We start from the raw sequence: 20,765 nt of genomic DNA, 5'->3' as shown, positions 1-20,765 counted from the left end.
AATTTATTTTCTGTCTGACCACAGTGCTCCAAGGGTATGTTCACACGAGACTTTAATGCTGCAGAGTTCGACGTTGCTTATAGACTTGGTGCAGAATGTTGCAGAATTTGACTTCCCTATTGGAATTAATTAGGAAAATCTGTAGCAAATCTGCAACATATCTGCATCACATTCAAAACAAATGTACAGAAAATATGCAGCGTTTTAGTCCAGTGTAAACATACTCTCACTGAGGTTCGCTGCCCATATACATTGCTTAAAGGGGTTCTCCTGCTTTAAAAAAACGGATCCCCTATCCACAGGTTAGGGGATATGTGTGATAATGGTGGGGTCCAACCATTGTGACCCCTGCGATCTCCATAACCGGGCGCCAAATCCCCAAGCTTTACATGCATTCTTTATAGGAGCACCGGAGATATAGTATAGTACTCGTGTATCTCTGGCACTCTCATAGAGAATGCATAGAGCGCATGCTGACCCCACGATCCATGCCATTTGGGGATTTGGGGCCCTGTTTGGAGATCGAGGAGGGTCCCAGAGGTCAGACTCCCTGTGATCAGACACATAATAATTAATAGATAACATTTATAAATGCAGGAGTACCCCTTTAAATACTGGAAGATTCCAACAATGTTCTATATCATGTACCTGGGCCTCCTCTTGACTTATCACTGATGTAAGATGTCGGAAGAACTATAAAACGTATGTATGTTGAATCATTAGTTCTGCTTGTAGAAAAAGCCGCTGTCAGAGCTATCCGGCAGCAACTTGTCTTGCTCCTCAATGAAATAAAAATAGCAATCATGCACGATTTATGGGTAGGTTGGGCAAGATAGTTTTTAGCTAAACAAGGTATCCTATGTATACATACTTTAGGATGAAGGCCATATTGGTTGTCATCCTTCTTTCCCAAACTTTTTGTTTTCTTTGTATGAGTAGAAGTCATTGATTCTCTGTTTTGGCACTGGACGGAAGATTAACTTTTGCACTTTTGTAGGCAAACCTGGCGCAGCTGCTGGGGGAAGCTCGGGAAAGAAGCAAAAAGCTGGAAGTCGAGATGAAAGAACTGCAGCAGCGACTGGGAGAAGTCCAGGGAGACAACAAGGTGATGGATTATTATGTGCTGTCTGTGGGGTACAGCTTGTGCTGCGGATGTGTTGTATCTGAAGCTGTCTGTTCAATGTCTCACTAATAAGAGCTAAGCCTCTTTCTACAAAACTGTGTATTGTCTTATCTACTGAATGGAGATTAGGGCACAAAGATGATATTTCTACCATATGTGCTTTATTGTTAGGATGAGAAGTCCAGTCTGGTGATATAGTGAGTAACTTGATTTTCACTCAAGAATGAGTTTATTTGAAGGATAGCTGTCATACCACTGACCCCCTTATAAGAATCCATAGTGGACCCACTAAAATCCCTAAACTTACTCCATCTCCCACTATAGGGATTCTGAAGTTATTTTACTACCTTTCTTTGGTCTTCCATGCTTTTCTTCTGCTTTGTTGTCTTCATTGCCTCTCTTTCTGTTTAACGAACATCCTATAATGTACTTCTTATTTCTGCTGTACACTCTGGCTATGAACTCAGCCACCTATATCCCTCTGCCACTAGATTAAAGGCTCCTGTGGGTGTAGTGGCCGGGGTCATAGTCAAGAAAATGTAGTGGGAGGGAGATGGAGTTTGCTGAATTCCCAGCTAGAGTATACAGCAAAAAGATAAGTATGTTACAGGATGTATTCTATGGGAAGTGGGCCAATAAAGAGAACAGAGCAGACAGTTTGCAGCCAAAAGAAAGCATGAAAGAAAAGAGAAAGGTAGTAAAATAAAAATATGAATTTAAAAATACACATTCATTTATTATACACTTGAAAAAGAAACCTATTGTAAAATTTAAGGGGGAGATTTATCATTGCTTTTGAGAGCATTTTTTGTCTGTTTTGGCGCAGTTCAGGCGCAAGCAGCATATTTAGCGACACGTCTTTTGATATAGACAGTTTTACTCTTTTTTTCCTACCTGTAGAACTTTTTCTTTGACCATGCAGCAATTTATCATTTGCGACTTTTGTCAAAAGTCGTTATTTTGTGTGCAAAGGTAGTTTTTTTTAGGCGCAAAGCTACACCGCCTACCAATAGGTGTGAGAATAATTTCTACCTTCCACAATTCAACCTTTAACCCCTTGTGGACGACAGTGTCCCATTCCCCTTCTATGACACGAGCTCAGGGTGTCCTAGCTGGGTGGTCCTGGTGGCTATCTGCCACCAGGACTCATCTCTAATGCCAGATATCACCGATCACGGTGATGCCCGGTTTTAACCCCTTAGACACCACAATCAAATTTGATTGTACCTTCTAAAATGCAAGTAAAAATGTCCCGGCAGCTCTGTGAAAGTAAGTTAAAACACTTAATCTGCCAAATTCAGGACCCGGGAAAGTGTTTCCTTCCCTCACTCACAAGCGTCTAGAAAAAGTGTATGTGGTAGAACTTTCCCCGCCACAGCAGAGCTCCACAAAATTCATCATCCCGCTGCACCTTCTTGATAAATAAGATGCACACTAGTCAAACCCACCACCCAAATAAACGTGGGAAAATAGTCTACTTTGTCTAATCTCCTGAACTACTGCAGTAATGTAATATTGCCTTTAAAGGGTTACTCCGTTGCTCAGCGTTTAGAACAAACAGTTCCGAACACTGGAGCCGGAGGCGGGAGCTTGTGATGTGATAGCCCCACCCCTTCGTGATGTCACACCACACCCCCTCAATGCAAGTTCAAGGGAGGGGGCGTGGCATCTACTTACTGTCATGTGATTTCCACTTTTGGTGGCATTTTATGACTCTCTTTTTTAATATATACATGATGGCAGAAGTTATGGGATCAGTTGGCTCTTATTTCTTGCAAGTACCGGCACGTCATAGAATTTTCAATCATCATTATACTTATTACTGTAATGCACATGAATGCTACATGAATGCTAGACCTGTACATATACCTGACCACATATGCCATCATCACAAGCTAAATGAATAGGACTGAACAGAAATAACATGTAATATTTTTTCAGTAATTTTGCGCTCCTGTCTCTCTGCAGCTTTTGAGAATGACAATTGCCAAGCAAAGACTCGGAGATGACGAGGTTGGAGTCCGCCATTTTGCACCCCATGAACGTGAAGACCTTGTGCTGCAGCTGGAAAAAGCTAGAGAGCAGGTAAATGTATAAAGAAATATGGAAAATATTGCATTTTTATTAAGGGTCCATTCACACTATGTATTTTCCAAGCAGAATTAAGCTCTGAAATTATGGTGCAGCATCCTCCTCTTGTTTTCCAATGGGATTCTGCTGCATAATTCACACTAAAAGTTCTGCAGCAGACGTTCCTTATCCGGATCCTAGACTCAAATATGTTCATCCTTTCAGAGGAATCTGTGCTTTTGTTACATCAGTAGGCCATACTATATGTATGATATTACAAAAACCTGTTTATTACTTAGGAGTATGATATATCATACCTGACGGAATGATGTGTGCGCCTGGTAGGGGCATCTGTGTCCCGAGTAGCTTAGTTGATGGTGTGTTAAGGTCTGTGGTTTACTTGATCCAATCTCAGTATGCAAAGGATGGCAAGACATTTGTAAAAACTAAAAAAATATATATTGGTAAAAGGGTACTAGCATTTTTGTGTTTTTTGGCAACAGTGTGCTGATGTTCTCTTATAGAAACATAGAATGTGTCGGCAGATAAGAACCATTTGGCCCATCTAGTCTGCCCAATAATCTGAATCCTATCAATAGTCCCTGGCCCTATCTTATATGGAGGATAGCCTTATGCTTATCCCATGCATGTTTTAACGCCTTCACTGTATTTGCAGCGACCACTTCTGCAGGAAGGCTATTCCATGCATCCACTACTCTACCACTGCTGTCTCTTGCATCAAGCTTTGATTTTTGATCACAGCTACTTCTGTCTGCAGCTGTTTTGCCAGTCTTTGCATACTGAGATGTGATCAAGGAAACAAAAAGTCCTCAAAATACCCTTCAACTCAGTTACTCAGGTCACAGATGCCCCTAACAGGCGAGCATTAACAATCATCCTCTTAGGACTATGTAAGGACTGACACACAGTTTAAAGAGTAAGATGCGCACACAGTTTAAAAAGTGACTCAGAACAGGCAGCCAGGGACTTCCGGTGCAGACAGCATCACTGTACCATGCATTTGGTGGCACAGAGGGGACATAACTTCTATATTGGGGCACAGAGTAGGCTTAATACTATATGAGGGCACAGAGTGGGCCTTATACTATATGGTGCCACAAAGGGAGCCTAACCACCATATAGTGGCACATAGGAAGCCTATCCACTATATAGGGGCACAGAGAGACATTAAGCACTATATGGGGACACAGATGGAGCCGAACTACTACAGTATATGGGGGCACAAAGTGGGCAAAGATTGGCAGTATACAGACATGGATGTTGCTGGAGGGAAAAGCCTTAAATGTTATTTCGTCAGATTCTGCAGAGACATGTTGTGGCCAGGAGAAGTCTTCATGATACCCCGAGCCTGATGGAGAAAAATAGGAATAGTGAGTGACTGATCAAAGAAGCAATCACCTGTGATTCGCTCCCTCTATAGATGTAATTGCAATTCAAACACTTGGTCATATGGTCTGCAGAGCCTGTGTACATCTACCTTAATATGGGAAGAATATTGGTCTTTGTATAGTGGATTTTATTTTATATCGGTGTGGTAGGAATATGTGGTGGTAAATGTAGTTATGGTGTGGTGGTGTTTTCCCCCCCATTGTAAACTGATATTATTGGTCTTGGTATACAGGATTTGATCAGTAACAGTATCATGGTAATACAGTGAGGCAAAAAAGTACTTAGTCAGCCACCTATTGTGCAAGTTCTCCCACTTAAAAAGATGAGAGAGGCCTGTCATTTTCATCATAGGTATACCCCAACTATGAGAGACAGAATGAGGAACAAAATCCATAAAATCACATTGTCTGATGTTTAAAGAATTCATTTGCAAATTATGGTGGAAAATAAGTATTTGGTCACCTACAAACAAGCAAGATTTCTGGCTCTCACACAATTGTAACTTCTTCTTTAAGAGTCTCCTTTGTCCTCCACTCGTTACCTGGACAAAGGAGACTCTTCCGTGTAAAGGAAAGAATGAATGGGGCCATGTATCGTGAGATCACAAAGACACCGCTCGGGCAATAAAGAAGTGGCTTTGTAAGAAGCATTTCAAGGTCCTAAAATGGCCTAGCCAGTCTCCAGATCTCAACTCCATAGAAAAACTTTGGAGGGAGTTGAAAGTCCGTGTGGCCCAGCGACAGCCTGAAAACATCACTGCTCTAGAGGAGATCTGCATGGAGGAATGGGCCAAAATACCAGCGACAGTGTGTAAAAAAAAACAAAAAAAAAACCTTGTGAAGACTTACAGAACATGTTTGACCTCTGTCATTGCCAACAAAGGGTATATAACAAAGTATTGAGATAAACTTTTGTTGTTGACCAAATACTTATTTTCCACCATTATTTGCGAAAAAATTCTTTAAAAATCAGAGAATGTGATTTTATGTTTTTTTTTTTCTCATTATGTCTCTCATAGCTGAGGTATACTTATGATGAAAATTACAGGCCTCTAATCTTTTTAAGTGAGAGAACTTGCACAACTGGTGGCTGATGAGAGAGAACCTCCTAGGACTGTATCCACCTTTTCCAGCCCACCGAAGCACCTGAAAGCTGAACTAATTGATGCAGGTTAGCAACTGCTGAGCCAAGAAGTTTGTGACGAATCGAATCACTAACTTCGCTCATCTCTAGTGGCTGACTAAATCATTTTTTGCCCCACTGTATGTATGGTGATAATATTCCTCCTCGTATACTGGTGTTATTTGGTAACTGTATGGCCTATTTAGAGGTATATAGTATAGTGTCAAACATGCTCACTTACTCACAATTCATTTTTCATATATATATATATATATATATATATATATATATATATATATATATACATACAGTGCTCCCTCAAGTTACAATATTAATTGGTTCCAGGGCGACCATTGTATGTTGAAACCATTGTATGTTGAGTCCATAACTCTATGGAAACCATGTAATTGGTTCTGAAGAAGCCGTAAATCACTGTCTGTGTCAGTGTTTCCCAACCAGGGCGCCTCCAGCTGTTGCAAAACTACAACTCCCAGCATACCCGGACAGCCTTCGGCTGTCCAGGCATGCTGGGAGTTGTAGTTTTGCAACAGCTGGAGGCGCCCTGGTTGGGAAACAATGGTCTATGTAGAGGACAGGAGTTTCTTCAGGGTCCTGTACAGTACACGCAATTTCCTAAAAAAGTAAAATAGAGCTGTGACATAGGTTAAGAGTAGTACTCAACCTGTAATACCTCCCTGTACTGTAGGGGGCGCTACCAGACAGGAATTCAGTGCATGCACTTCAGTACTACAGTGCACGCGCTAATAAAGGGGTTTTATCAGTGAATATCCATTCTGATTGATCAGATCTTCCAGCCATTAACATGTTTCACAGATCTGGACTGTCTGTAACATTGTATGTTGAGTCTGGTTTCAAGTTACAATGGTCCAGAAAAGACCATTGTATGTCGAAACTATTGTATGTTGAGGCCATTGTAAGTTGAGGGTTCACTGTGTTGTGGCAAACTTGCTCACTTACTCAATCATGGCGACCACCATCTCCACCGTCTGTTGGCACACCATAAATTGCAGTCCATATACAGCAATGTTTGTTTTAAACTGTTGGCATCCATATGTGCATACAACAAAAAGAAAACCTGCTCGGCTGAGCGCTAACTATTACAGGACAGCGTCCCGAACTATTAGTTTAGAGCCTATTGCTTTATAGCACTATCTGCCTGGCCTGTCTCACAAGACTTGGGTTTCCCTCCAGGCTGCATCTCCCTAAGGCCTGACCTAGCCTGTGTTCTACACTGGGATAAGGTGACCACACTTTTAAAATGAAATCTGGGGACATATAATTTTTTTTTTTACAAAAGGAGAGCGGCAGAACCATTAAATTTTGCTCAACATGGCGGGGGTTTGAGGGGGGCAGGGGGGTATTGAGTATAAGAAGTAATTCACACTTAACGAATGTATGCGTTTTCAGAAAATGCTTTAGTAGTTTCAACTTCTTGTTACATAATCGGAGAAATCTCCACCCACAGTGCTCACTAATAAACGTCCGACAGTCCGGATCCAGCAGCCGATAAAATTTCACCCTTCCACAGGCATAACTGAGCTGATCCTCCTTCCTCTCATGCAGGGGTAAACAGGTGAGTGTTTGCCGGACACTTCTGACGTTTCGGAGGACACGCCCCCTTTCTCAAGTGACCCTATCGTGCACCCATTACAAAGCATTCATCTCTCGCGAGAGCTCATTTCTGAAATGAGAGATTTCGTATTAAAACATAGGCACATGCATGCTTCATAATTAAAATAATTCCATTGCAGCAATATTTAGTCAGATATTAATCACGACTTACAGAAAAAGTGAAAAATTGCACAATTCGTTGAGCCCATCTGGGCTCAGCAAATTAAGGGTTTCTATCCAATACACTTCTCGTTGTAATAATTTTCTTTTAATTTTCTCTTCCTAGTCACCTTCTATCTCTTTTATTACCAACCAGCGTAATTCACTTACTTGATGACCAAACTCACAGAAATGCTTTGCTACTCCTGTTTCTCCAAATTTATTCCCTTATTCCCTGTTTCTATCTGACTTTTACCTCCATTACTTTTCATGTTCCCGATTGCACACTGATGTTTGTTAATCCGGCATTTCACATTTCTCATCGTTTGCCCCACGTAAACTTGTCCACAAGGACATTTTAACATGTAAACTACATGCTTGGAGTTGCAATTGTACCAGCCTTTTATAGGAATTTTAGAGCCTTTTAATGGGTGACAGATCACATCAATTTTTATAATGCTGTTACAATTTTGACAACCCAAACATGGGAATGTTCCTTTCTTTTTTGCACGTATGACTGTTTGGTTTTTCGTTTTTCTTTCCTGTCTGCACGAACCAAAAAATTGGCCAATGATTTACCTTTCTTGTAAATAAATCTTGGCGATTTTTCAAACCTTTTTCCATATTTAGGGTCAGCACGTAACAGTCCCCAGTATTTATTTACAGTCCTCTTAATTAATTGTGCATGGCAATCGTATGTAGACATGAAAGAAAACTTTCTCTCTACTTTTCCTTTTTTATTTTTCCCTTCCTTTTGTCTTAATTTTTCTCTCTGTATTTTTTGGACTTCCTCTCCTACTCTCCTTATTACTTTCTCTTCATAACCACGTTCCACAAATTACTGCATTAGCAATTCTTTATTTTTCACATAATCCTCATCTTTACTACATATTCGCCTTGCTCTTATAAATTGTCCTTTCGGAATTCCATTGAATGTTTGTTGTGCGTGCTGACTCTGTCTCAGCAGTACATTATTTCTATCTGCTTCTTATTTATATAATGTAGATTCCAATTTTGTCCCGTTCTTGTATATTTCGACATCTAAATAGTGGATCTGCTGGTGATGTGCTTCTATAGTGAACTCGATAAGCAGGTGAAAACTATTCAGTAATTGTACATACTCACTGAGCTGTTCATAAGAACCTGCCCATAATACAAAAACGTCATCCACGTATCGAGTCCACTTAAGAACATACTGCAAAAGAATGCACAAATGCTTCTTCAAACTTATACATGAAAATATTAGCTACACTTGTTGTGACAGGGGACCCTATCGAAGTCCCCTGCGTTTGTAAATAAAAATCATTCCCAAATCTAAAATAATTTTTTTGTAGGACTATCTCCAGCAGATTCACTATAAAAGCAATTTTGGAATTACAAAGTGTAGAGTCTTTCATCAATTCTTCCTCAACAGCCGCTATCCCTTCATGTGTAGGAATATTAGTATAAAGAATTTTAATATCTAACGTGCATAGCAATGTTGGGGGGTATAGCTTCAGCTGATTCAAGACAGGAATAACGGTACTAGCCAATAATTATCTCTATATGCATAGCACATATGGATTAGGGGAGGCAGTTTGCAGTTTATCAGGGCTTTTGGGGTCCCAAGCATGCACAATACAGTATATGTCTATAGGTATTAAAGCACTGTTCCTGTAATACAGAGCTGGAAATTCCCCACTTACCTTCACAACAATGAAATTCTATAAATCTGAGGTAAGGGGGCTCACTGGATTCTCTAGTTACCAGTGCTGTGCAAGTTCTGTGGAACACCTCCATGTGAGGACCAGGATTTAGCCAGAGCAGGAACATGTCGGTGACGTCAGGGGCGTCACTGCTGCTCTTAAAGTATATAGACATCTATATAGGCAGATCCTTCCGCATGCTGTTTGCCGAAAAGATCCGGATGCCTGGTTTGTGCAGGATGTGCACTTCATGATGTAGCGTTTAGTCAGTTTTTGTAAAGTGACTGATAAGACACCAGCTCGCAGATGGCCCCTGCGGCAGCTTGCAGGCTGCACTAAGGAGTCAGTGGCCAGAGCCCCTAACATGGAAATGGACTGGACTTGCAACATTTATGTAAGTAATCTGATTTAAGTAGACTGCTTTCATAAATTTCCAACAGTTGACGGTGTGGAGGCGGCACTTGGACCAGGACCTAAGTGATCAACCGGCCAGTACGCCCCTGCTGAAACAGACTGTTTCTGGGGAGCAACCCTGGATCTGGGGACACAGTATGTTCAGATACAGTGTCCTCTGGGGATTGAATGGAATTTGGGATGTCTGGTCACTCCACAGGGTGGGCCATTAATATGGATACACCTTAATAAAATGGGAATGGTTGGTGATATTAACTTCCTGTTTGTGGCACATTAGTATATGTGAGGGGGGGGACTTTTCAAGATGGGTGGTGACCATGGCGGCCATTTTGAAGTCGGCCATTTTGAATCCAACTTTTGTTTTTTCAATAGGAAGAGGGTCATGGGACACATCAAACTTATTGGGAATTTCACAAGAAAAACAATGATGTGCTTGGTTTGAACGTAACTTTTTATTCTTTCATGAGTTTTTTACAAGTTTCTGACCCCTTATAAAATGTGTTCAATGTTCTGCCCATTGTGTTGGATTATCAATGCAACCCTCTTCTCCCACTCTTCACACACTGATAGCAACACCGCAGGAGAAATGCTAGCACAGGCTTCCAGTGTCCGTAGTTTCAGGTGCTGCACATCTCGTATCTTCACAGCATAGACAATTGCCTTCAGATGACCCCAAAGATAAAAGTCTAAGGGGGTCAGATCGGGAGACCTTGGGGGACATTCTACTGGCCCACAACGACCAATCCACTTTCCAGGAAACTGTTCATCTAGGAATGCTCGGGCCTGACACCCATAATGTGGTGGTGCAACATCTAGCTGAAAAAACTCAGGGCACGTGCCAGCTTCAGTGCATAAAGAGGGAAACACATCATCATGTAGCGATTTCGCATATCCAGTGGCCTTGAGGTTTCCATTGATGAAGAATGGCCCCACTATCTTTGTACCCCACATACCACACCATACCATCAATTTTTGTGTTCCAACAGTCTTGGAGGTATCTATCCAATGTGGGTTAGTGTCAGACCAATAGCGGTGGTTTTGTTTGTTAACTTCACCATTCACTTAAAAGTTTGCCTCATCACTGAACAAAATCTTGTGTGTAAACTGAGGGTCCCTTTCCAATTTTTGTTTTGCCCATTCTGCAGCACCTGAAACAACGGATACTGGAAGCCTGTGCACGCATTTCTCCTACGCTGTTGCTATCAGTATGTGAAGAGTGGGAGAAGAGGGTTGCATTGACAATCCAACACAATGGGCAGCACATTGAACACATTTTATAAGTGGTCAGAAACTTGTAAAAAACTCATGAAAGAATAAAGTTACGTTAAAACCAAGCACATCATTGTTTTTCTTGTGAAATTCCCAATAAGTTTGATGTATCACATGACCCTCTTCCTATTGAAAAAACAAAAAAGTTGGATTCAAAATGGCCGACTTCAAAATGGCCACCATGGTCACCACTCATCTTGAAAAGTTTCCCCCCTCACATATACTAATGTGCCAAAAACAGGAAGTTAATATCACCAACCATTCCCATTTTATTAAGGTGTATCCATATAAATAGCCCACCCTGTACATTGGGAACCCTTTCCTGAGAGACCAAGCCTTCTTTTTACAGAGGTCTATCAGGTGGCTTCTATTGAGCCTAACCAACTCTTAGAAGAAGTGGGATGTAGTCGGAGTGAAAACTTTTTTCCTAAGTCCAACATTCGGCTCCTGTTTTTGGGTTAAGTGAAACCTGAGTAGTTTGTGACACGGTAACTGGCCAGGGTTATTAAAGGGGTACTCCACTGGAAAACATTTTCTTTTAAATCAACTGGAGCCAGAAAAATAAACAGATTTGTAAATTACTTCTATTAAAAAATCCTCATCCTTTCAGTACTTATCAGCTGCTATATACTACAAAGGAAGTTCTTTTCTTTTTGAATTTCCTTTCTGTCTGACCACAGTGCTCTCTACTGACACCTCTGTCCATTTTAGGAATTGTCCAGAGTAGGAGACAGCAAACTGTGGTCAGACAGAAAGGAAATTAAAAAAGAAAAGAACTTCCTCTGTAGTATACATGATCTAAAAAGTACTAGAAGGATTGGGATTTTTTAATAGAAGTAATTTACAAATCTCTTTAACTTTCTGGCACCAGTTGATTCAAAAGAAAATGTTTTCCAGCGGAGAACCCCTTTAATGCAGTTATTGCTTGTGTGAAGATGTCCTAGCAATGCCGTCTCAGGTGCGGGGCTGAAGAGTGGGCCCCAAGAATATGTTCTGGTGGGCTCAAGATATTCCAGTGTTCTAGTTATTTTGACCAACACCTGTATGTTTGTGCATGTGTATTTTAATAAAAAAAAAGTCTTGATAACTTTTGTCATTGTAAAAACTATTCTTGAAGCAAACTAGGAATTTGTTATTCTTGTTGACTACTTGGCCACTTGATGTCAGCATTCTGTTGTTTTCTAATGGATAGTTAATTTACCTTGTCAAAAAAGCCGAGAGTCTAATTGCAGAATAAGTGTTCTGTTTGGGAGAACATTTGTGGGTGGAAAGCTTAGAAATAAATCTTACTGATAAACAGAATTAGCTTTTCAATATTATCTTCTCATGTTGCGTGCTTTGTCTGATCTGCCATGGTAATTTGAAATATCTTTTCATAACAAGATATTTATTGTTCATATCGCTACAGAACAGGTGAGGGTATCTAATGCTCTACATTAACCCCTTTTTGTTAGCAGAGTACCATGAAATTGAGCAGATTGCAGGTTGTCCTGCTAGTAAACCGGGATTAATCTGTGAGGGAATCCAGCAGAAAGTATTCAATTTTAACACAGTGCCTCCGCAGGGGAGATAAGGCATTACACAATGTGTGCTAACTTTGGCAGCATGCACACTAAAATTGGGACAATACAAGGAAGATTACCATAGCAAAGATGACATAAAAAATAGTAAAACCTTTTATATTTTAGACTTCAGGTTTCCAAAACCTATTATAGTTGTTATGTACTTCTTGAGATTAATTTCTTTTGTCTCCCCTATAGGACAACACAATTAATTTCACAGGTTTTTGCAGTGGTACCAAGTATTAAATGTGTTGGAACATATTTATGACAAAAAAAAAAAAAAAACTTCTATATTTCCTATGAGGTCTCTATTTTCCTACCGTATGTAGGTATTGCCCAGGATTTCAAAGGGCAAACCTATGACAAGTTATGGCTCTGATCATAATGTAATTTCACAGTAAAGGCCATGTCCTTTTCTCTCAAAGCCTCAATCCATTTCAGAGCCTGACAACTACAGTAAGACTGACTTGTGGAAATAAGAACAGCTTGGGAATATATATATATATATATATATATATATATATATATATATTGTTCTTTTTTTTTTTGTGTGTGCAGATTGAAAGCCTTGAGCATGACCTCCGAGCATCCCTGGATGAACTAGAGGACGTGAAGCAGGAGCGATCATTTTTCCAAGATAAATCTGAGAGGTTGAACCAAGAACTTAACCATGTCCTAGGTGGTCATGAGAAGAGAATCATAGACATTGATGCTTTGTGCATGGAGAACAGGTGGGTCTTCTTCAGAGATCGTGGACTGTAAAGCAAATGACTGTACTAAAGACAGATACGTGTTTCTCACAGTGTTGAGACAGCGACAAAAATATAAAATGCACAGTCATATGGCTGACCATATGCTCCATTAATTCCAGCATATGTTTAGTGGGAGTTAGTGTTGTCACAGGCAATGGGGCTGTTAAACCACATATTACTTTTCTGTTTCTGTTTTCTATCCTCTTTACTTAGTTTTTGGAATCACATCATTATGTAGTTCTAAATTGAGCATCTCATTCATTTTTTTATTTTCTACAATATGTTTGTTACTTTTAGCAGGTTAGCTGCAGTGAATGGGTATTTCTATGTAGTAATGTTATGACATATCACGCTAGGATATGCCATAATGTTATGACCGCTGGGGGTTTGACCTCTGGCACTCCCATCCCCCACTGTGCAGGAAGCTGCAGAACTGCAACAGGTATCCAGAGACATAGGTGTCCATGATGAATCGGTGAAGGAGCTGCAGCATTCAGCCAGCACTGTGGCACCTTGAGGGTTGGGGGCGTCTTTGAAGTTGGACTAAAGGATGACATATCCTGTTATTCACTTGGGGAATCTGTCAGCTGTATTTGCTACAAAGATCTGCCGACACCTCTGGAAAGTTATTAAGGTATAAAAGCAAATGGTTCCTTTCTGGAGTTGAAGGTAGCTGCCAAATTTATAAAATCACCTTTCTAATTCTCAGCCAAATGTCAAGGAGGCAGGGCCGTGCTGCTCAAGTGCCACAGCCTGGCACACCTTCTCTCTTGCCCTCAACTCCCACCCCCTCCTTCACTAACATGCCGGAGTTTGTACATTAATCAAGGAGGTGCTGGGAGGTGAGGCCCGGGAAGAGGTTTGCCAGGTGGTGGCACTTGAGCAGCTCTGCTCCGATTCCTTGACACTTGGCTAAGAAATGAAAAAAAAGCTATTTTAAAGATTGAAAGGTGAGTTTGATTTTATTCTCTACCAGCTATGTAACAGTGTCACAGCTCTTAGCAGCAGATTAAGCGAACATACTTCCTTTAAGCTGGCCATACACATAAGATAGCTGTTGGCCAACAGCTTTCTCTCTTGATCCCCCTGTGACCGTATGGCTGCTGAAGTGGCATGGGTGTGCTAGTGAAATGAAGAAAAAAAGGCATTTCTCCTGTTACGGTTGGGTCTAAAATCCCAAAATAAGAGCTGGAGTTGGGGAGATAAGAGCAGCTTCTGCTCCAGCTTAATTCCCTTCCACCCTAGAGCTGATTATACTCAAAATGGAACCACCTGCTGTAGCTCTATTGGGCCCTGTTCACATGGCAGAATTTGTGCAGGCATTTCGTGGGCAGTGGGCGCTGACTAGTCATTTGGTACTAGGACTGCTCAGAAATGTGTTGTCTCCATAGACGGCAATGCATTTCTGAGCGGATTCCATAGAAAGAATTGACATGTCAGTATTTTCTGCAGAGGCCTATATTTAAATGTCCTCACCAGATGTTCCCAGCGTGGAAATTTTGCCATGTTCACAGTGCTGCAGAATCCCTTGAAAACAGTGGGACTCTGTTGCAGCTGAATTTTTTTGCTGAATTTTACCACTGGATTCTGCTGTGTGAATGGGGCCTTAGCGTTTTCATGGCTTCCAGGGTAAGGAGACATAGACTTGGCCATGCCTTTGGGAGCCAGGTGTTCCAAGTCTTGGTGAGATGTTTACAGTAATGGACGCTGTCCTACATTAGAGCTCAGCCTAGTATTCCTATGTTTTTTGTTATGTTCACAGTGTTACTGATATCTGTTGTTGATGAAGAATAAAGCTGGCTGAGGCCAGTTCAGAACGAACATTGCTGTGTTTGGACTGCAATATGTGGTGTTCCAACATCTCAGACCCTGGAGATGGCGATCCCTGTGAGCGAGTAACCCCCAAGTTGTCACACCTCTTATACACTAGCATGCTAAACTTGCTGGAAATATTCCCGTCTAGAGATTCCAAGTGCGGCCAGCACCAACTGAAGCAGTCCCCAATAGACAATCCAATCCAACATACCCAATCTTTCTCTTTACCGACATCTGTCCTTAGGGCATAATTATGAGGACCCCATACACATAAGAGGTCAGGTGACCTGCTAACGTTGGTAGGTTAAGCCAACACATGTCTAATATGTTTGGTCAGCTTCACTGTTGTAGGAATACCTGTAAATGTATATTGTATGAAAGATGTTCAGTGGTTATCCATGCAGCAATTGTTTTTTTTTCATATAATTATGCTCAAATTGGTGGTAAATGAAAAAAAAAAAAAAAAACACCTATCTTGCTCTTCTGCCACCCTTGATATCATGGAGCTTCAGTCCCTACTGTGCAGCACTTCAGGGTTTGAGAAGCTTTCTTAGCCAATGAGTGACCACAGAAGTTTCCAGCCTATGCCACTAATTGGCTGAGTGGGCCTGTGATGGGAAATGTATGTCATTAAAGGGGTATTCCAGTGGTGAACAACTAAGGATAGGGGATAAGTTTGAGATTGCGGGGGGTACGACTGCAGGGGCCCCCTGTGATCTCTCTGTACGGGGGCCAGGCTCTCCGGCCAGATAGCGGGTGTCGACCACTGCACGAAGCGGTGGCCGACATGCCCCCTCAATGCATCGCTATGGCAGAGCCGGAGATTGCCAAAGGCAGCGCTCCGGCTCTGCCATAGAGTTGTATTGAGGGGGCATGTCGGCCGCCGCTTCGTGCGGAGGTTGACACGCCCCCTTCCCGCGGGCTGTCGGGAACCCGTACAGGAGATTGCGGGGGGCCCCAGTGGTCAGACCCCCCGTGATCTGCAACTTATCCATATTCTTAGGATAGGGGATAAGTTGTTCACCACTGGACTACTCCTTTAAAGGGGTACCTTAAAAAAATATATATTTAAATCAACTGGTGCTAGTGGATAAACAGATCCTTCCAGTACTTATCAGCTGCTGTATACTACAGATGAAGTTGTGTAGTTCTTTTCTGTCTGACCACAGTGCTCTCTGCTGACACCTCTGTCTCTCTCAGGAACTGTCCAGAACAGAATAGGTTTGCTATTGGGATTTGCTCCTACTCTGGACAGTTCCTGAGACGGACAATGGTGTCAGCAGAGAGCACTGTGGTCTGACTGAAAAAAACTTCACAACTTCCTCTTCAGCATACAACAGCTGATAAGTACTGGGAGGATTAAGACCTTTTAATAGAAGTAGTTTACAAATCTGTTTAACTTTCTAGCACCAGTTGATAAAAAAAAAATATATAATAATAGTTTCCCATCGGAGTACCCCTTTAAGTGCTGCCTAGCATGAACCAGGGTCCATGATACCAGCGGCAGTGTATATTGTTCTTTATGTTGTTTTTTAATTTACCACCTGATGTGTAGGGCTGTAGAGCAGGATTGTTAAATATTTTTTTGTCTGGAGGAACAGTAAGAGATCACATTCAGAATTCTGAGTTGTCCATAAATACAACTTAAAGGAGTAGTCCAGTGGTGATTCAGTGGTGAGCAACTTATCCCCTATCCTAAGGATAGGGGATAAGTTGCAGATCGCGGGGGTCCGACCCCTGTGGCCCCCGCGATCTCCTGTACGGAGCCCCGACAGCCCGCTGGAAGGGGGCGTGTCGACCTCCGCACGAGGCGGCGGCCGACACGCCCCCTCAATACAACTCTATGGCAGAGCCGAAGCGCTGCCTTCGGCAATCTCCGGCTCTGCCATAGAGATGTATTGAGGGGGCGTGTCGGCCGCCGCCTCGTGCGGGGGTCGACACCCGCTATCTCGGCGGAGAGCCGGGGCCCCGTACAGAGAGATCGCAGGGGGCCCCAGCGGTCGGACCCCCGCGATCTCAAACTTATCCCCTATCCTTAGGATAGGGGATAAGTTTTTCACCACTGGACTACCCCTTTAAAACAATCTAAAACAGTGACTAATTTATAAGAGATGCATAATTTGCATAAGTCATTTCAGACAGTATTTCGGCGCATTTGCAATACGAAATCGGGGAAGAGAATAAAGTAGCAGCATACATACTTTTCTGATGGTATGGTAGAGAGCCTCAAGGGTAGGAAGAATATAGCCAGACACAGCATACTGGGATATTAAGTCTTTCAAGGGGATGCAGTACTGCCAAATACTGTACACAGAAGTGTGACTACTTCTATGAGTGGGGAGAACAGAGCATCGACTGTGATAACATTCTTTAGACAAATGGGACCTTATCTACTCTCATTTCAGGTATTTTTTTTACCTTGTCAGAAGTTGCCACAGTGTAAAATCTATTACGATTGTTTTTGGCTGTGGGCTTACAATATGAATTTCTGTTTCTTTCCCCACCTTGCGATGCTGCCCCCTCATCACTACCACCAAAAAAAGGAGGAAAAATACCCCAGCGGGACCCATTGTAGGGCCGACTCTGCATCTAACACACATAATATACACACATGGGTGTATATATATTATACGTACACATATCATACTACACCCCCAGGCTCCTTACCCACAGGAGATCAGCAGGTGCCGAGGGTCAAGGGCAGCGGAGATTCGGTTGCTGTGAGGAGCCGGGGGCTGCAGCAGCTTCGGTGCACTGCTGTAGTCCCGGAATGTAGCAGTGTCGGAGGCAGAGACACGTCAGGGCCTTGGAGCAGACGTACGTGCCTGCCCGGTGCACATCGGCTCCCAGCAGACCTTGACCTCTCCGGCCATGCTCTGATTTTTTAAAGGGGCCTTTTGCAATTTTCTGCCCCTGTGATGGACCCAGCGAAACCCTTCTAGGGCTGGCCCTTGTAAATGACTGATCAGATTCAAGTGTGAAGAAAAGGGAAAGCATCCAAAATGGGCAGCTCATACAGGCTGTACATAGGAAAGAAAGCGCACACAAGGCGGTTTACAAGGGTAGAATGACATAGGCTGTACTGATCTGTAAAGCAGAGCACCCACAGAAAAGTGTACACTCCTGAACACATAACTCCAGCATGTACTGGGAGGGAATTGCTTTAGGGCAGCACACTCCACTGTATATAACTATGCATTTGGAGGCCACCCATCTCCAGCGCTGTAGAATGACTTTACTCTGGACCTCACCTTTAAGAAGTGAAGCTGAGTGGGCTTCAGTTTGTAGAGGGTTTGTCTGCCGGTGACTGCCTTTCGGAAGTATTATTTCCAGTTAGTATTGTTTCTGTTTTTCTTTTCCTCCGTCGCTGTGAATGCAACAGAAGGTTCTAAATAATGACTGGAAACTTTTGTTTCATCTCTTACTTTAAAATCATTATAACTTTATGTTCTTTCGGAATGCACTGGAACAGTTGGGAGATTGAAGCGCTGGGTAATAGTGAGCTGATTTAATGGTAGTAAATTAACCTTCAGGGACTCCAGATAATACAGTCCCACACGGCATCAACTAAAGAACATTTACTTAATGAGAAAGAATCTTCAGAAACAAATGTTGGTCTGTAGAAAGCAGAAGAACTTCACAATGTGTGGAAACTTATGGATCCATACATATTACATCAGGGCGGCTGGTAATTCCTATGAGAATAGCACTGAGCCGAGGGAAAGTTTTCATCAGGAAGGTTAAAGGGGTAGTCTGATTCCACAAGGAGAGCTTCATTGTTTTGCAAATATAAAATTTATGGATCGCCCATTTTAGTGCCTGTCATGTGTGTCAGTGAAGTATATGAAGTAGACTGGCCCTTTGACTCATTGGCTAAGCTAATGAACTGAATGGAGATCTTTTTTACGTGCCAGACAACCATATTAGTGGCTTTTGGACCTGTGCCTAAGTTTTTCCAATAGTCATTGTGTAAAGTTACTCTGGACATAAAAAAAAAAAAAAAAACTAGGTGTGCACACGTAGCCTGTTCTATAGGATTACATTGTAACAGGTGGATGTTTGGGAATATTTTATATGTTGGTATATAGAGCAAAGTCCCTGCACATGTCCACAGTCCCTTTTGTACAGTCCTTTTGTGATTAAAGCATGTGGAAATTACTAACTGTTCACACTGTTCTTAAAGGGGTACCAAAGGATAGGGGATAAGATGCGTGATCGCGGGGGTCCCGCCGCTGGGGACCCCCGTGATCTTGCATGCCGCACCCCGTTAAGATCAGTCCCCAGAGTGTGTTCGCTCCGGGTCTGATTACTGTCGATCACAGGGCCGGAGCATTGTGATGTCACGGCTCCGCCCACGTGTGACGTCACACTCCGCCCCCTCAATGCAAGCCTATGGGAGGGGGCGTGGTGGCCACCACGCCCCCTCCCATAGACTTGCATAGAGGGGCGGAGCGTGACATCACGCGGGGGCCGAGTTGCCGGAAGCCGTTGAGGTGGGTGCTGCCAACGAGATCCCAGGGGTCCCCAGGGAAGCTAAGGCTTCTTTCACCCTGCCGTTGTGACATGGCAGTGTGACGTCCGTCTTGGAGCCCGGGGGAGAATGCAACGTTTTTTCCTCCCACTACTTCCGTCACAAAAACAACGACCCCTGACGGACCCCACAATAGTAAATGGGATCTGTCGGGACCCGTTGTTTCCCGTTGTGCCTCATCAAATATAATGTCCGTTAAGGCACACAAAAAAGTTCCTATGAACGTTTGCCATCGGGGCACAAGGTCAGTGTGAAAGGTGCCTCAGGCTGTCATAAAAATAAGAAAGAATTAATTTTACCCTGCCCTGATACGCACTGATCAGTACTCCCTGCTTTAATTTAAACATACAGGAAGTACCTGCTTAGCCAGTCTATGTGTTGAGCTGGTTTTAAGTACATCTTCTAATAGTTGGTCTAAACTCACACAAGACAGTTTTTAAAGGGGTACTCCGCTGCTCAGGGTCGTGATGTCATGAGGGGGCGCGGCTATGATGTCACGAGCTCCCGGCTCCTGCGTTCGGAACAGTTTGTTCCAAACGCTGAGCAGCGGAGTACCCCTTTAAATTCACACACAGACACACACACTCTGTTTCCAGAGAGCCGGGGCACTGTACAGGAGATCCTGGGGAAGGTCCTAGCGGTCGGACCCCCCTACAATCTAATAATTATATATATAAATTTTTGTTTGTGTTATATCTCTTTTGAAGACTGTCCATTTAAAGGGGTTATACAGTATTAGAAAAACATAGCTGCTTTCTCCCCAAAACAGCAGCCCTCTTGTCCTCAGGTTGCACTACAGCACTTCAGGATGTGGGTCCAATGCATGGAATCAGGACAAAGCGGCGCACAGAGGTAATAGAACTATATTACACAGTATTATAAGGAGGCATCATGGGCTCAAAGCCTGAAGAGAATCCTCAAAATCCTGGAATACTCCTTTTAACATCATGATCATGGATGAGGTCTTCCTTTTGGACCATAATGCAGTGTTCCCGGTCTGTTTAGTGCAATAATGTGGGAAGAGTCAACAACTGAATTAGATGCTACTATAAGAAATCAGGAAAGCCTTTTTACAAAATATTTTTTTTAATAAATTGGGAAGGTTTCTTGATGGCGCATGACATGATCTGACCTTGCTGTGTGAAGACAGCTGAAGTTCCCATGTTTCTGTAGTAAACAAGCATTGTGGATGTGTGTCTTTTTAAGGGCTACATAAGGACA

At 42.6% G+C, this 20,765-nt stretch overlaps 1 protein-coding gene and 1 pseudogene across 4 annotated transcripts in view; both read left to right on the top strand.

The window, feature by feature from the left end:
* The window catches only part of CCDC149 (coiled-coil domain containing 149), a 94,919-nt gene that overhangs the window by 38,234 nt on the left and 35,920 nt on the right, over positions 1-20,765 (top strand). For all 4 annotated transcript variants that reach the window (XM_056555764.1, XM_056555754.1, XM_056555783.1 and 1 more), the window contains exons 4-6: positions 998-1,105; positions 3,092-3,208; positions 13,005-13,177. In XM_056555764.1, coding sequence (XP_056411739.1) covers positions 998-1,105; positions 3,092-3,208; positions 13,005-13,177 — 398 coding nt within the window. The remainder of the gene's footprint in view (positions 1-997; positions 1,106-3,091; positions 3,209-13,004; positions 13,178-20,765) is intronic.
* LOC130345411 (U6 spliceosomal RNA) lies at positions 12,473-12,571 on the top strand (annotated as a pseudogene).

The sequence above is a fragment of the Hyla sarda genome, chromosome 1, assembly GCF_029499605.1.
Source record: "Hyla sarda isolate aHylSar1 chromosome 1, aHylSar1.hap1, whole genome shotgun sequence".
NCBI lineage: Eukaryota > Metazoa > Chordata > Amphibia > Anura > Hylidae > Hyla > Hyla sarda.
This window is presented reverse-complemented; position numbering and strand designations above follow the sequence as displayed.